General features: G+C 52.3%; 1 protein-coding gene across 1 annotated transcript in view; it reads left to right on the top strand.

Annotated features, from left to right (window-relative positions):
- The window catches only part of LOC104993262 (ankyrin-1-like), a 73,562-nt gene that overhangs the window by 53,475 nt on the left and 6,129 nt on the right, over window positions 1–13,958 (top strand). The window contains exons 20-27 of the mRNA XM_010846443.1: window positions 3,060–3,257; window positions 5,954–6,052; window positions 8,254–8,352; window positions 9,076–9,174; window positions 10,248–10,340; window positions 10,834–10,906; window positions 11,657–11,680; window positions 13,065–13,158. Coding sequence (XP_010844745.1) covers window positions 3,060–3,257; window positions 5,954–6,052; window positions 8,254–8,352; window positions 9,076–9,174; window positions 10,248–10,340; window positions 10,834–10,906; window positions 11,657–11,680; window positions 13,065–13,158 — 779 coding nt within the window. The remainder of the gene's footprint in view (window positions 1–3,059; window positions 3,258–5,953; window positions 6,053–8,253; window positions 8,353–9,075; window positions 9,175–10,247; window positions 10,341–10,833; window positions 10,907–11,656; window positions 11,681–13,064; window positions 13,159–13,958) is intronic.

Here is a 13,958-nt window from a genome sequence, read left to right as displayed (position 1 = left end):
TGGGGGACCAGGAGCGGGGCAGGAGGCAGGAGCACTTCCCACCACAGGCCACCTCCCAGAGGGGGGACTCGTTCACCCAACAGATGTGTCCTCAAGCCTGACATCAGATGTCAGCATGTACAGCGTGCTCTTGATGCTGGGACAGGGTCCCCCCTGGAGAACATTCCGGGTGGGGGGTGATCTTGTGCTCTTGATGCTCGGACAGGGGACAGACACACTTGGAGAATATTTGGGGCGGGGGATAAACTTGCCAGAACCTGGAAGTGCAGAACCTGTTTTAAAGGCGGGTAGTCTCCCCCAGCTCTGTTTTCCTCCTGAGTTCAGGCTCTGAAGCGGTCCTCCTTCTGTCCATACATTACACAGGGATGCATGGCCACTGGCCGGCCTCATGCCAGCCCCTGAGATGCTCAGAGTCGCGGGTCCATCACCCCCGAGTGACCCTGAGTGTAGGCAGCAGGTGGGGCTTATGTTAGAGAGGACTGCAGGGGGCAGAACAAGGTACAGAGATGAAGCTGGACAACAGCATCACTGGGGGGCAGGCTGCCCTGCTGCGGGATGAGATGAGAGGGTGGCAAGATCTGCAGGGGCAGAGGGGCCTTGGGGTTGGTGGCCGTGCAGAGGAGGGTGAGGAGAGGGAGCAGGGCTTGAGGGCTAAGGACACACGTGGTCTCTCCGCTCACAGTTAGATGGACAGTCGAGACTCAGAAGAAAGGAAAGTGAGAGTGAGGATAATTTATGGATTTTGGGGGCGGGGAGCGAACCCCCGTGCTCAACCCTTCAGCAGGAGGGGTCTCGGGTGGGTCAGAGTATGATTCCAGCCCACCCCTGCGGACCCTCGTGGGGACGCAACCTGGTCGGGGAAGATCGTGCCAGCCTTCAGATTGCCCTCCCCACTCGGATCGGATGCTCGTCTGAAATGTACAGCATCACCTTCCTGCAGACACAGCACACAGTCTCTCCCAGACACCCTGTCTCCTTGGGCTCCAGTCCCCCCCCACCCCGAGCTCTTGTAGCAGAGCCCGCATCGCTGCGCAGACAGCACGCGGCCCCACGGGGGACGTGACTTACTCCTGCCTCTAAAAATAAAACTGCTGGACTCCCCTCCTCCTCGCACCCCCCCCTTATATAAAAGAAATCGGAGCCAGCCCCATGGTATTTAAAGAGAGCTTTATCCACACATAAACCCTGTACAGATGGGTTTTGTTTCCATGGCAAAAAATAGTTTCCAAAGTAGTCTGGCAATTTTGTAGAATTTCACATGCAAATCTCTCTGCACCCAAACCAAACCCTTCCCTTTCTAATTTCAATGCTGATGTTGTTTTAACGTTGAGGCAGCTCTCTCTCCAGCGTGTGCATTCCTTTGTATGTGCTCACTGCTTGGGGAAAGAGGAGCCTTTTACGGCTCCCGTCATCTCTCCCTGACTCGCCTGCCCCTTCTCTCATCACCTAGAGAAGGTCATTCATTGCCTGTAGTCCTGGCTTGGAGGGAGCTCCAAGGGGCTGGCCCCTGATTTGAGACAGACAGTTGCTCTTGTATCTTGGTTTTAACCGGGGGTCACCTGGCAGCCTGAGCTCCAGGGCAAGCTTGCCTGTTGCCAGGACAGGATGCTGTTCTTGCCAGCAGACATCTTCCACTGTCTGCCCTAGTGGCCTGGACTCCTGATTATACCAACAAGAATAATTGCTGGAGTTCCTGTCCTCTTCACGGTGGAAGTCCTTGATCCTTGTTTCCATGCAGGGAATGGAATGCAGGTTGCAGCGATGCACCCTGGGTGAGCATCAGCCTCACCACACTGCATCCTGACCCAGGAGCTTTTCAGAATGCAGAATCTGGGGCCCGCCTAGTCAGAATCTGCACTTTAACAAGATCCCACGTGATTTCATACACGCTCGAGTCTGAGAAGCAGGGCTCCGGCTAAAAGCACTTGCATTCTGAAGCCAGAAGATTGTCTGATGCTCAGAGAGAAGGCTCTCCATGTGGGCCTGACTCCAGATCTCAGGCCTGATCCACCGAACCCCACCTCTCTCCTTGGCACCCTCTTAATACAGTACAAAACTCATTTTGTTTAATTAATTTTACTACAATCGAAATGCCAATCTTGTCAGGGGAACACAGCCTCCAAAGGATTTAATGTTTTCTCATAACATAATCCAGTCTAAAAGGAGGAACACTAGAATGGTCTTACATAATTCCTCGAAAGAGAATGGTTTCTGTCATTCAGTTTCCTTCTTTGGGTAAGTGACTTTTCCTTTCCCCATAAAATCCACTATGGAGACGGATCTTACCCTGTCCCTCGGTGCTTAAAACTGGGATTTTACTGTATTGGTCCACGTCCGCCTTGGACCACCATTTCTGTATCCATTCATCTGTCAAAGGACATCTAGGTTGCTTCCACGTCCCAGCTACACTATCCACTTTTAATGGCTTAAAAAAGTACAAAAGGGCATCTAGAGGTCATTGACTCTTTTGGCCCTAGTCACACAGCTGGTTAAAGTAGATCAGGGACTTGTAAAGTGACTGTCCTCCAGTAAAAATTAATAAAAAACAAAAGTGAGCCAAGGACTGACTCCACGTCCGCAGGTCCCTCGCCAGGGGCTTGTCCTCTTACACCACCTGCCTGAAGCCACAGAGCTTGGGGGAGCTCTTGGGCCAGCCGCACAGGGAACCAGAAAGAGCTCTCTTCTTCCTCCTCCATGACCTGTCTGGGATGCTGTTCTCATGGCAGGAAGGAGGGTCTTGTATTTTCATCCCCACCTAGCCTGCTGGTTGTTCTATAGGCTGCCTGGCTGAATCCTAGCATCTGTTGGGGACAGGGCACTCACGCCCAGAACATAGATGGAGAGAACGGGAACAGGGCTCTGCTGGTCTGGGAGCCTCTCCAAACCCAGTGGACTCGGTCAGTTTGTTTGTTTACTGAAGTGACCCTCCCGGGTGACACAGCCTTAAATCAGACCTCCTGGCCCCGCCTCGGAGGATAGGATCTCAACCGGAAGGCATGCGCTCAGCTTGTCAACTCAGCACTCCTGTAAGCAGGCTCTGGGGGCCCCTTCCATTTCAGAACGGCTACACACCTCTGCACATCGCCGCCAAGCAGAACCAGCTGGAGGTGGCCCGCAGTCTGCTGCAGTACGGGGGCTCAGCGAACGCGGAGTCGGTGCAAGGCGTGACCCCCCTCCACCTGGCGGCTCAGGAGGGCCACGCAGAGATGGTGGCTCTCCTGCTGTCCAAGCAGGCCAACGGGAACCTGGGCAACAAGGTAAACGCGTCTGCGATTTTCCTGTAGACGCGATCGCGTTGGGGCCAGCTGAAGCCTAGGCGCGCCTATGCTGTGCCCGGGTTCTGAATTAGGTGATGTACGTGTGTGTGTGTGTGTGTGTGTGTGACCCTTACAACAGCCCTGTGTAGGTTTTAGCTCAGTTTTATAAATGAATGAACAGGTTCAGAAAGGTTGCTAATTCCAAGATTGTAGGACCCCATGCCTACCTGATGCCAAAGCTGGTCCTTCCTAAATAGAATGACTCAAGAACCCACACAAAGATCACTGTTGAAATCCACTGCATGCTTTCCCACATAGAGGCCAGTTTCTACATTCAGGAATCTATGAAGTTGGAACTAAATATTCTTTTTCTGTAGGGAAGGCATTGTTTTCAATGCTGACCTGTCCCTTAATGGGATTATCAGTCCAGGGACTATTGGCGTGTGAGTAGAAAACCCTCCTGGTGTAGCGACCTGTGGAGGGAGGACCTGGGAATTTGTTCCCCGCTGACATCCTTGTGGTTTTCATCAGCGTCTCCAAGGAATGCATGGCCCGGGAAAGGCTACGAGTCCCTCCTTTTGTTTTTTGTTTTGTTTTGTAACTTTTAAGCTTTTTGTTTTGTATTGGGCTATAGCCAGTTAGGAACGTCGTGATAGTTTCAGTTGAACAGTGAAGGGACTCAGCCCCACTTATCCATGTATCCATTCTCCCCCAAACTCCCCTCCCATCCAGGCTGCCACAAAACATCGAGCAGAGTTCCCCGTGCTATACACTAAGACCTTGTTGGTTATCTATTTAATAGACAACAGTGTGTACATATCAATCCTCAACTCCCTAACTATCTCTTCCCCCAATCCATTCCTCCAGAAACCATAAGTTCGTTCTCTAAGTCTATAAGAGTCACTTCTTTTATTAAGCAGCTGTTTTATTGAAATATAACTCCCATACCATAAACTTCACTGGTTTGAACTGTACTATTTGGTGGTTTGGGGTATATTTGCAGAATTGAATGAACACCACCACTGCCTAACTTCCGGACATTCCTGCCACCCCAGAAGGAAACCTCAGACCCATTAGTGGCCACATCCCATCTCCCTCAAACCCCCGTCCCCTGGCGACCATTCATCTGCTCTCTGTCACTGTGAATTTGCCTGTTCTGGACACTTTATGTAAATGGAATCATACACTATAAAGAGCCACTTCTTTAGATGATACATGAAGGTAATACAGTTTCAGAACGGCAAGCATTTTAAGGATAACTTAATATTTCTTTAAGAACCTACTGGATCTACTGGCTCTTTCTGGACAGGTTTGGACAGGTGACCCCCAAGAGGGAACCGTTGGGGCAGCACCATTATACTGGTCTCCTGCTGGTGCCATTTAAGTGAGCTCTGTCAGGGACCAGGGGCCGGATGGCAAAGCTTTGCCCTGGAGACACGCCCACCCATCCACACCCACCGTCACCTGGCAGGCTACTGTGTTATCCCAGGGGTTGGGCATGGCACCCAGTAGCTGGGGCTGACCCAGGACCTGTTCTTCTCTGGGCATCCTTGCCCACTTGTGCTGGCTTCAGTGTGGGGGGCGCTGCCCCTGGGCCTCCCGTCAGCTAGGGGGAAAGGACAGATGGTAGGGGAGGATGAGTGGAGTTTCTGGAGAGGGGGCAGCCCCGTTTGCCTCACGGTTAGTAAGGCTTGTAGAGTCAGATACAGGAGATAGAAGGCTTTCCTGGCATTTTTGTGTGAGTGCCCACATATCAAGCAAGATTTCTGGAGTATTATTATCCTTGTGAGACAGATGGACTTCCCTGGTAGCTCAGATGGTAAAGAGTCCACCTATAATGCTGGAAACCTGGGTTCGATCCCTGGGTCAGAAAGATCCCCTGGAGAAGGGAATGGGGCTACCCACTCCAGTATTCTTGCCTGGAAAATTCCATGGACAGAGGAGCCTGGCGGGCTACAGTCCATGGGGTCGCAAAGAGTCAGACACGACTGAGCGACTGACACTATACTATGCCCTGTGAGAAGGATGTGATAAGAGCTCCAAGAATCTGGCTTTTTTTGGTCCCAGCAGGATCTTCTATCGTTCCATCCTTTTTCCAGTGAAGCACTGGCTGGGTGTGCGGAGCACAGACTGCATTTACATGGCACATCTTGTTTTACAACGTGTTTTTGTCTCTGTTTTCTCAAGCGAGCCTTCCTTTGCCCTTGAAATTTGTCAGTGATAATCCCTATTTTCTCAATAAGCAAACCAAGACTTTGAAGCTCATCTCAAGTCATGGAAATAAGAAATGTTACCACTGAAATGGACAATAAAGTTCATGTAGTTCAGATATCAGCAAACTATGGCCTGAAGGCCAAATCTGGCCCACAACTTGTTTGTATAAATAAAGTTTTATTGGAACACAGCCATGCCCATTTGTTTACCTGTTGGCACGCATGCTTTCTCACTATAACTGATGCAGTTAAGCCCAAAATATTGATGATCTGGCTCTTAGCAGAAGCCATTGCTGACCTCTGGTTTAGTTCAACCACTTCCTGTTTTCGCTAAGGATGTGGCGGCCTAGAAGAGCTTGCCCAAGGTCAAACAGCCGGTTGGTGGCTACAGAGCCAAGTTTGACTCCCAAACCTCAGTGCTTTCCCAGCGTGACCCAGAACTCTATCTTGGCTGCAAACTGATGAACTTCTTTTCCTTCCCAGAGTGGACTCACTCCCCTCCATCTGGTCGCACAAGAAGGCCACATTCCAGTGGCAGACGTGCTGATCAAACACGGTGTCACGGTGGACGCCACCACCCGGGTAAGTACCACAGCCTGCATCCAGTCCACACCTTCCCCCTGCGCCCACGGGCCTGCCCGCTCTGGCCTCCCTCACTGGTCCATCCCAGGAGTTTGGAAACCCCAAGGCCACCATGGCCCATTCTTGTCTGCCACTTCCTAGGGGCAGCAGTGGACCCCAGGCCAGTGGACTCACTTTCCAGTGGGGAGTTTAAGAAGTTGGTTAGAACTTTGAGCCTCTGTAGTGAGTCACGATTCCAGTCTCTGTCTTACATGAGCCAGGTGTCAAAATGTCAGGCTTCCCTGGATGTACTGGAGAATTCCATGCCTTCTAGTTTGGCATTTGGCTCAGATTGGTCAGCATTCCTTGAGCCTCTGTGTGCAGAGGGCTGGTGGGGGTGTGGGGGGCAGCTCTGGGGTGGGGGATGGAGAACAACCCAGTGCCGAGCACACAGTGGATTCTGCTTCGAGGCACCTGCAGATGATGTAAGAGGCAGGAAGGGACAGTGGGTATGATGTCCGATGCAAGGAGGGCACTAGTGAGCCAGAGGGAGCATAGAGGGAGGAGAGGGTCTCTCCATTTGGTGGGAAAAGGAGGCTTCCTGGAAGAGGCATCATTTTGTTCCTTTTCACTGCAAGGCAAGTGTATTAAATGAAACAGACAAAGCAACACCCCTCCAACCCCAGCCCCCTCCAGAGCCCACCCGGAACACCAGTCGGCAGTGTGACATTAAAGGCTCCCAGAAAAATCCGAGACATATTTTATCCCCAACTGCCTACAGTCTCTACAGGAACCTGCTTAAAACCCAAGAATGTTCTGGATCTTTGAGGTCCTCTCGCCAGCCCAGTTTAGTCTTTTGGGATCTTGCCCTGAGAGATCCTATACTGTGAGTTAGAACTTGTTGCTGCTTTTGTTCAGTGGCTAAGTCTTGTCCAACTCTGCGTCCCCATGCACTGCGGCACACCAGGCTTCCCTGCCCTTCACCATCTCCCGGAGTTTGTTCAAACTCATGTCCATTGAGTCAGAGATGCCATCCAACCGTCTCATCCTCTGTCACCCCCTTCTCCTGCTCTCAATCTTCCCCAGCATAAGGGCCTTTTCCTGTGAGTCGTTTCTTCGCATTACGTGGCCAAAGTACTGCAGCTTCAGCTTCAGCATCAGTCCTTCCAATGAATATTCAGGGTTGATTTCCTTTAGGATGGACTGGTGTGACCTCCTTGCTTTCCAGTGGACTCTTAAGAATCTTCTCCAACACCACAGTTGGAAAGCATCAGTTCCTCAGTGCTCAGCCTTCCTTATGGTCCAACTCTCACATCCATACATGACTACTGGAAAAACCATAGCTTTGGCTAGACGGATCTTTGTTAGACCTTAGAGATCTCAAAGCCAGCCCATCACTTCAGGTCCAGCCTGCAGGGTCTGGATCCAGATGGTCTCTGGGATTAGGCTCCGCAGGACACTTAGGGGCCTGGAGAGCCTTGGCCTGTCAGCCTGTGGAGGGAGCACTAAGATATTCAGCAGAACAGCTTCCTTGAGAATTATCTCCTCTGTGGACAAAATTCAAGTGAATAAATACGCAAAGGCCACTCATTTCAAGCCATGGCCAGTTCCTACCATCATGGTACATGACTGTACCACCTGGTAGCCCAGATAGCAGGGCAAGGCGGGTCTTGTCCGGGTCAGCGGGGACCTCCTTCTCATGCAAGGCCCCTGCCCTCCCAGCTTCCCCTGCTCTCCAAGTGACCCTTCTTGGCTTCTGTAGCACGGTCTCTCCCGCCTTTCCTCCTCCCTCTTTGCTCCCTGCTCCCCACCCTCTTTTCTGAACTCCCTGTAAATATTGCCTCAGTTCCGTGAGCCCCACTTTTTTCTTGCCATACTTCATCTGGGTGTATGGCACCCATGGGTGCCTCCTTGCCAGGCCCTCTTCCCCAGACCCAGGGCCGGTTTTCCCATTACCCGCTTGGCTACCCCCCTTGAGTCTCTCCTGATCACCTCATGCTGCTCTTGCCCGACACCAAGCCCTGTGCCCCTCCCAGGCCCCTGGCCTCCGACAGCCTAGACAGCTGACCCCAGGGAGCCGCTGCCAGCCTTGCCAAGGCCTCCTCATCCATCTTCCCCTTTACCGCTATTACCGTGCGAGTTTCCTTCTCGTCCAGCTCAGAGTGTCTTGTGTTGTCCCCAGAAGCCCTGCCAGTCACCCTCTCTCCTCTCTTACTTTCCAGATGGGTTACACTCCACTCCACGTGGCCAGTCATTACGGGAACATCAAGCTGGTGAAGTTTCTGCTACAGCACAAGGCAGACGTCAATGCCAAGACCAAGGTATGGGGATGCCCAAGACAGAGACATGCTGGGACCACCCCACTTTGCTTCAGGGCTTGCACCTGGACAAACATCTCCTCCAGCAACAAAATTACAAAGAATCTATAAGGGACTAAAAATAACCTCGTACCTGAGCAGCTGGGGCAAGTCATGGACGACAAGATACACAGAGACCAAAAACCCAACTGCCACTTATAAAGAGCCAGGAGCAAAAAGCTGTCAGAACCAAAAGCAGGGTCCTGTGCATGCCCCCTGCATGCAATACCATCCAAAGGCAAACCGCCTGAGTCACCCCTCCAGCCTGACCCTTGGACCCACCCTTACCATGACTCCATGTCAGGAACCAGCTTGTCCCTTCCCCCTGGGGAGCAAGCAAGGGAGCCTGGTACTTGTTTTCAACCCCCCATCCCCGCTGCAGCAGGGGCCCCAGTAAAGCCTTGCCTGAGTTTCTTGTCTGTCCTCTGATCAATTTCTATTGACTGGAAAAGCCGAGGACCCTGGTCGGTAACAAGACCAGTGCCAAACAGAGGCACCTAGAATCACTCTGGGCACACGTGGGGCTCCGCCACAATTTTCAGCTTTGACGCTGGAGGAAGAAATGGGGAAAACGCTTTTTTAATTTTTTTACTTTGCATACAGAAGACATAGGCTCTGTGGTGGGTGGGCAGTGCTAGCTCATTTCTGTTGCTAGCTCATCCTCCCAAACGTCTACCCGCTTTACAGCTCGGATACAGCCCCTTGCATCAGGCGGCTCAACAGGGCCATACGGACATTGTGACACTGCTTCTCAAACATGGTGCTTCCCCAAACGAGGTCAGCTCGGTGAGTACCGCCCAGGGTCCTGATCCAGAGAGCTGCTCTCATAGGGGCCGCTGAGATGTCCCTTCACCGGGGAAGCTCAGGTCAGCTTCCAGTGTGTCTGGGGCCCGAACAGGCTCCCAGGGGCATGGGGCCTCTGTCTGGAAGGTGGAAGTTTATCCTAGAAGCATCGCTTATCCTCCCCCTTTTATTTTTATTTAAATGCTGTCAAAACCCTCCACAAAATCCCTGCTAAAATCTGTGAAGCTGTTCTCAGTATGACGAGAGTGAACAGAACCAAATGTCTTGGGTGGGTCCTGATGTTTGGGGTTCTCGGGGTCTTCAGCCACGTCAGCGGTCACTGTTCAGAGGTCACTTCCTCCCCAGGCAGTGGGACTGTCAGAGATACTGGCTTATCTCCGTGACTGCTTCCAGCTTGGACAGCATGAGGACCTTTGATTGTTGCTGTGGTTGCTGAAGCCATAGCTGTGGATGGGGCCCAGTCTGCATGGGGTAGACCCTGGAAGCAGAGAACTTTGAAAGGGCATGGGTTCAATCCCTGGTCAGGGAACTGAGGTCCCATATGCCATGTGGTATGGCCAAAAAGTTAAAAAAAGAAAAAAGAAGGAAAGCCTCATTATCCATTTCTTTTCAGTTAGTTCTTCCCTTTAAAATCAGAGTAGAAATTTGCTCCTCCCTTATTTTCTGGTGACGTGATTTCCGGCTGGCCTGAAAAGAGTTCACTGAAGTGTGTGGGTTCTTTGAACTGTTTCCATGATCAGTAACTGACACCCGAAGACCCAGCCTTGGGAGCCATGGGCAGTACCACCCGGGGCCCTCTTATTCCTGCAACCCCAGCTGGTGTCTCCCCGACCCTGACCTTCCCACTGCCTCCCTCTTGGCCGCTCTTGACTTCGGTGGCGAGATCTCCTCTGAACACCCAGCACTGGCAGTTTAAGTACCCCAGCACCCCGTCTCCTTGAGCACCACTGACCACACCTGTCTGGGTGCACACGTGTGCAGGGTCTTGCTCCGGGTGTGAATGACTGGGGTGTGGGTCTGGGCTGATCACGCCGTCCGTCTGCTCTTCTCCCCAGAATGGAACCACGCCTCTGGCCATAGCCAAGCGCTTGGGCTACATTTCTGTAACAGACGTGCTCAAGGTTGTCACCGATGAAACCACTGTCCAGGTACATCTACTCCTCCCCTGCACACCCACCTCAGACTTGCACAGCCTGCAGGTTGCCCCAGGGGGTGCCCTGGGAAGTGGAGCATGTTCTGGAGTCCTGGGATTCCTGAGGGAAGCTTGAAGCCCAAAGAATTGAGGGTTGGGGTGCAGTGCGGGGTTGGCGGGGGCGGGATGGAGGGCAGTTCCTCCTCCATCAGGTGGGGCTTTACTGCCACCTGGTGGCCAGAAGAGTTGGGGCGTTGACCAGACCAAGGGGTGGCCCAGATGGAGTTGAGGGTAGGAACCAGGCAACCAGAAGCTGGAGTTCCGTTCATCTCCCTCTATGGTTCCTGCCAGACGCCAGAGACACTCTTAGCTGTCCTTTTCCTCATCTGGGACAAACCTCACTTCTTATCTCCTTCCGGTCTCCACTGTCATAACCAGATAACTGCCGGCTGGGTGAAAGGGCCCACTGCTGTGTTGGGGTTGAATTCCTCGCTTTTTTCTCTTTTCAGTTGATCACGGACAAGCACCGGATGAGCTTCCCAGAGACGGTGGATGAGATTCTGGATGTCTCTGAAGATGAAGGTACAGGCTGGGATCCATACCACGTGTGGGTCGAGTCAGGCTGAAGGGGGCACTCGGGGCTCTGAACACTCACTCAGGGGGCCTCTGGCCACCACCCCGGGTCACCAGGTCGTCAGAGTCGCAGCTGGACAGAACCACTTTCTAATGATGCTGTCCGTTATTGAAAGGGCTTCTCTAATGTGATTTTAGGAGAAGGAAATCTACATCACAGAGATTAAAAATAGAAAATCCCAGAAAGTTGCATAAATACACGTGTGTTTGCATATAGCATCCCTGGAGTGTGATTCTGCTCAGATCAGCTCTCAGAGCCACAAGGAACTGTCATAAAATTCCACCTGTGTGTTCCTTGTGCTTTGAAACAAATAGCAAGCTGTTTGATTTAAAACGCGTAAGAATTCCTTTTCATCAGCTGCTCTTCAGACCACACGGTGCGTCAGTCGGTTTTGGGGGTGGATCCATTATGAAATGACTGTATTCACTTCTGTGGGCCGCAGGGTACTTCTAGCACTTTTCCTGCCCCAAGTACACCTGTCTCCTCGCTGAAATTGGAAGAGAATCCTCATGATAAAGAAGGGTGGGGATGGACCAGATGATCTCTCTGGCCCCTTCCATCTTGGTAACCCAGGGGTTGTGTAGCTTGGTGGGCTAGGTGGTAAAAGCTCTCCTGAACGCCATTGAATGAAACACCTCTCACTTTACCTGACTTCAATCCTGTCCTTCCTTAAACATGGCTCTTTCTTTGCTTTCCAGGAACTGCTCATATAACTATAATGGGTATGAAACTCTCTGTTCCCTGTGGTCCTTTCTCATGAGTGCATTTCACCCTCAGCAACCCAGGCTCTCACTAATCCACCCCTGCTTTCCATAACAATCAGAGTTTGACTCAAACAGGACTTTTCCGCCTGTAAGGTCCATGCCCCGGCGGGCGGCTCTGGCCAGTCCACATCTGTGTCCTTGCCACTTCCCCTGTGTCTGTGGTCATAACTGCATGAGCTGCTGTGGTTCCATCCTGTAGGCTCCTGATCACAAGGCCAGGAGGGGCCGCTGAGGGGCAGGAAAGGACTCTGCGAGGCCCAGGGCCCCCGCTCCAGGGCAAGGAGGACAGAGGATCAAAGAGGCAGAGTCGGGGTTGCAGACAGAGGTTGAACCTCCTGGCGATGGGCTTCGGGAATGCGGATTCAGCCTCTGAGGTTACATAAGTCCCTAGTGCCTCTCCAGACGGATGGGCTCTGTTCCACGGGGGTTTGTTCTTCTGTTGCATGTGATGTGGAAGAGAACAGAAGCACCTCTTTAGAGAAAGAGCACCCTCCACAAGGGCTGTTCTGAAGTGGAACTTGTCAGGCAAAGAAGGTTCCTTCCAGGTCTTCCCTGGTGGTCCAATGGTTAAGACTTTGCACTTCCAGAGCAGGGGGTGTGAGTTTGAGCCCTGGTCAGAGCTTCCCTGGTAGCTGAGCTGGTAAAGAATCCCCCTGCAATGTGGGAGATCTGGGTTCGATTCCTTGGTCAGGAAGATCCCCTGGTGAAGGGAATAGCTACCCACTCCAGTACTCTTGGGCTTTCCTGGTGGCTCAGCTGGTAAAGAATCCACCTGCAATGCAGGAGACCTGGGTTCGATTCCTGGGCTGGGAAGATGTAGGCTACTTACTCCAGTTTTCTTGGGCTTCCCTGGTGGCTCAGCTGGTAAAGAATCCCGCTGCAGTGCGGGAGACCCTAGTTTGATCCCTGGGTTGGGAAGATCCCCTGGAGGAGGGAAAGGCTACCCACTCCAGTATTCTGGCCTGGAGAATTCCATGGACCATATAGTCCATGGGGTCACAAAGAGTCGGACATGATTGAGCGACTTGCAGTTTCAGGGAACTAATCCCACATGTTGCGAGGCATGGCACCACCCCTCCCCACCACCCCCAAAAGGAAGAAAGTTCCTTCTGATTGAGTTATCTTCTCCAAAGCCTGGTGCAGTCTATGTTAGGGACTGGCTGCCCGGCTCAAGGGCTGTTGGTTGAAGATGAAGATGTTGCTATGGTCCCCTACGAGCATCAGAGACTTTGTCCCATGCCCTGGCTGGGGCGAGCGTTGAGAGGGGGAGCAGGAAAAACACTTTTTAAAAAGAAAGAGGGTATTTCCTTCCTATCACTCACTTAAACTTGTGTGGTTTCAGGGGAGGATCTTGGCCCCAGGGCAGAGAGGCCGGATGCCAGGGATGTAGATGAAGAGAAAGAGCTGCTGGATTTCGTGCCAAAGCTGGACCAAGTGTAAGAAATGCTCCCTTTGTGGGTGGGGAGGAGGTCTCCCTCCCCGGACTCAAGGTAGAAGATTCCGGAGCAGGGAGGTTCCAGGAAGCCTGGGCCTGGACAGAGAGCTGGTCCAGTGTCTTAGGATAAGCCAGCCCTGCACCAGGGGTGCCAGGCAGGGGCAGAGGTCCCCTCTAGAGCCTTCCACCCTCCCTGGGGTCCCTGCCTCCCACTGTTCCTCCTCCCCTCCCTCAGTGCTCTATCCACACCCCTCCCCCTTTCAAACACTCAGTTTTGCACTAGAAAAATCCACTGAGGGAGATCCCATTAGAAACCATTGTCAAAAAAGGGGTGGGTTATTATAGGATGGAGTTTCCCTGGTGGCTCAGAGGGTAAAGAATCTGCCTGCAATGTGGGAGACCCAGGTTCGATCCCTGGGTTGGGAAGATCCCCTGGAGGAGGGCACGGCAACCCACTCCAGTATTTTTGCCTGGAGAATCTCATGGACAGAGGAGCCTGGCGGGCTACAGTCCATGGGGTCGCAAAGAAGCAGATACAGCTGAGTGACTAACACACACACGTGTTATAGGATTATATGAAATCACATGTGTGAAATTTTGAAAATTGTAAAGCACCATAGAATTTAGAGAACCTTTCATTCAATTAAGAAATTTAAATAATAAGAAAGAAACTATTGCCAAGCTGAGCTCACAGGCCAGCCATATTCCTCCATCAGCTGGTCCATTAGGGACTGTCCACAGAGGGTCTGCGCTGCCTGGCAGGTGTTCCTCATTCCTCCGGGAATGCAGTGAGCCGCTCCC

Source organism: Bison bison, unplaced genomic scaffold, assembly GCF_000754665.1.
Source record: "Bison bison bison isolate TAMUID 2011002044 unplaced genomic scaffold, Bison_UMD1.0 scf7180017864236, whole genome shotgun sequence".
NCBI lineage: Eukaryota > Metazoa > Chordata > Mammalia > Artiodactyla > Bovidae > Bison > Bison bison.
The sequence above is the reverse complement of the archived record's forward strand: the minus strand, read 5'-3'. Positions and strand labels throughout refer to the sequence as shown.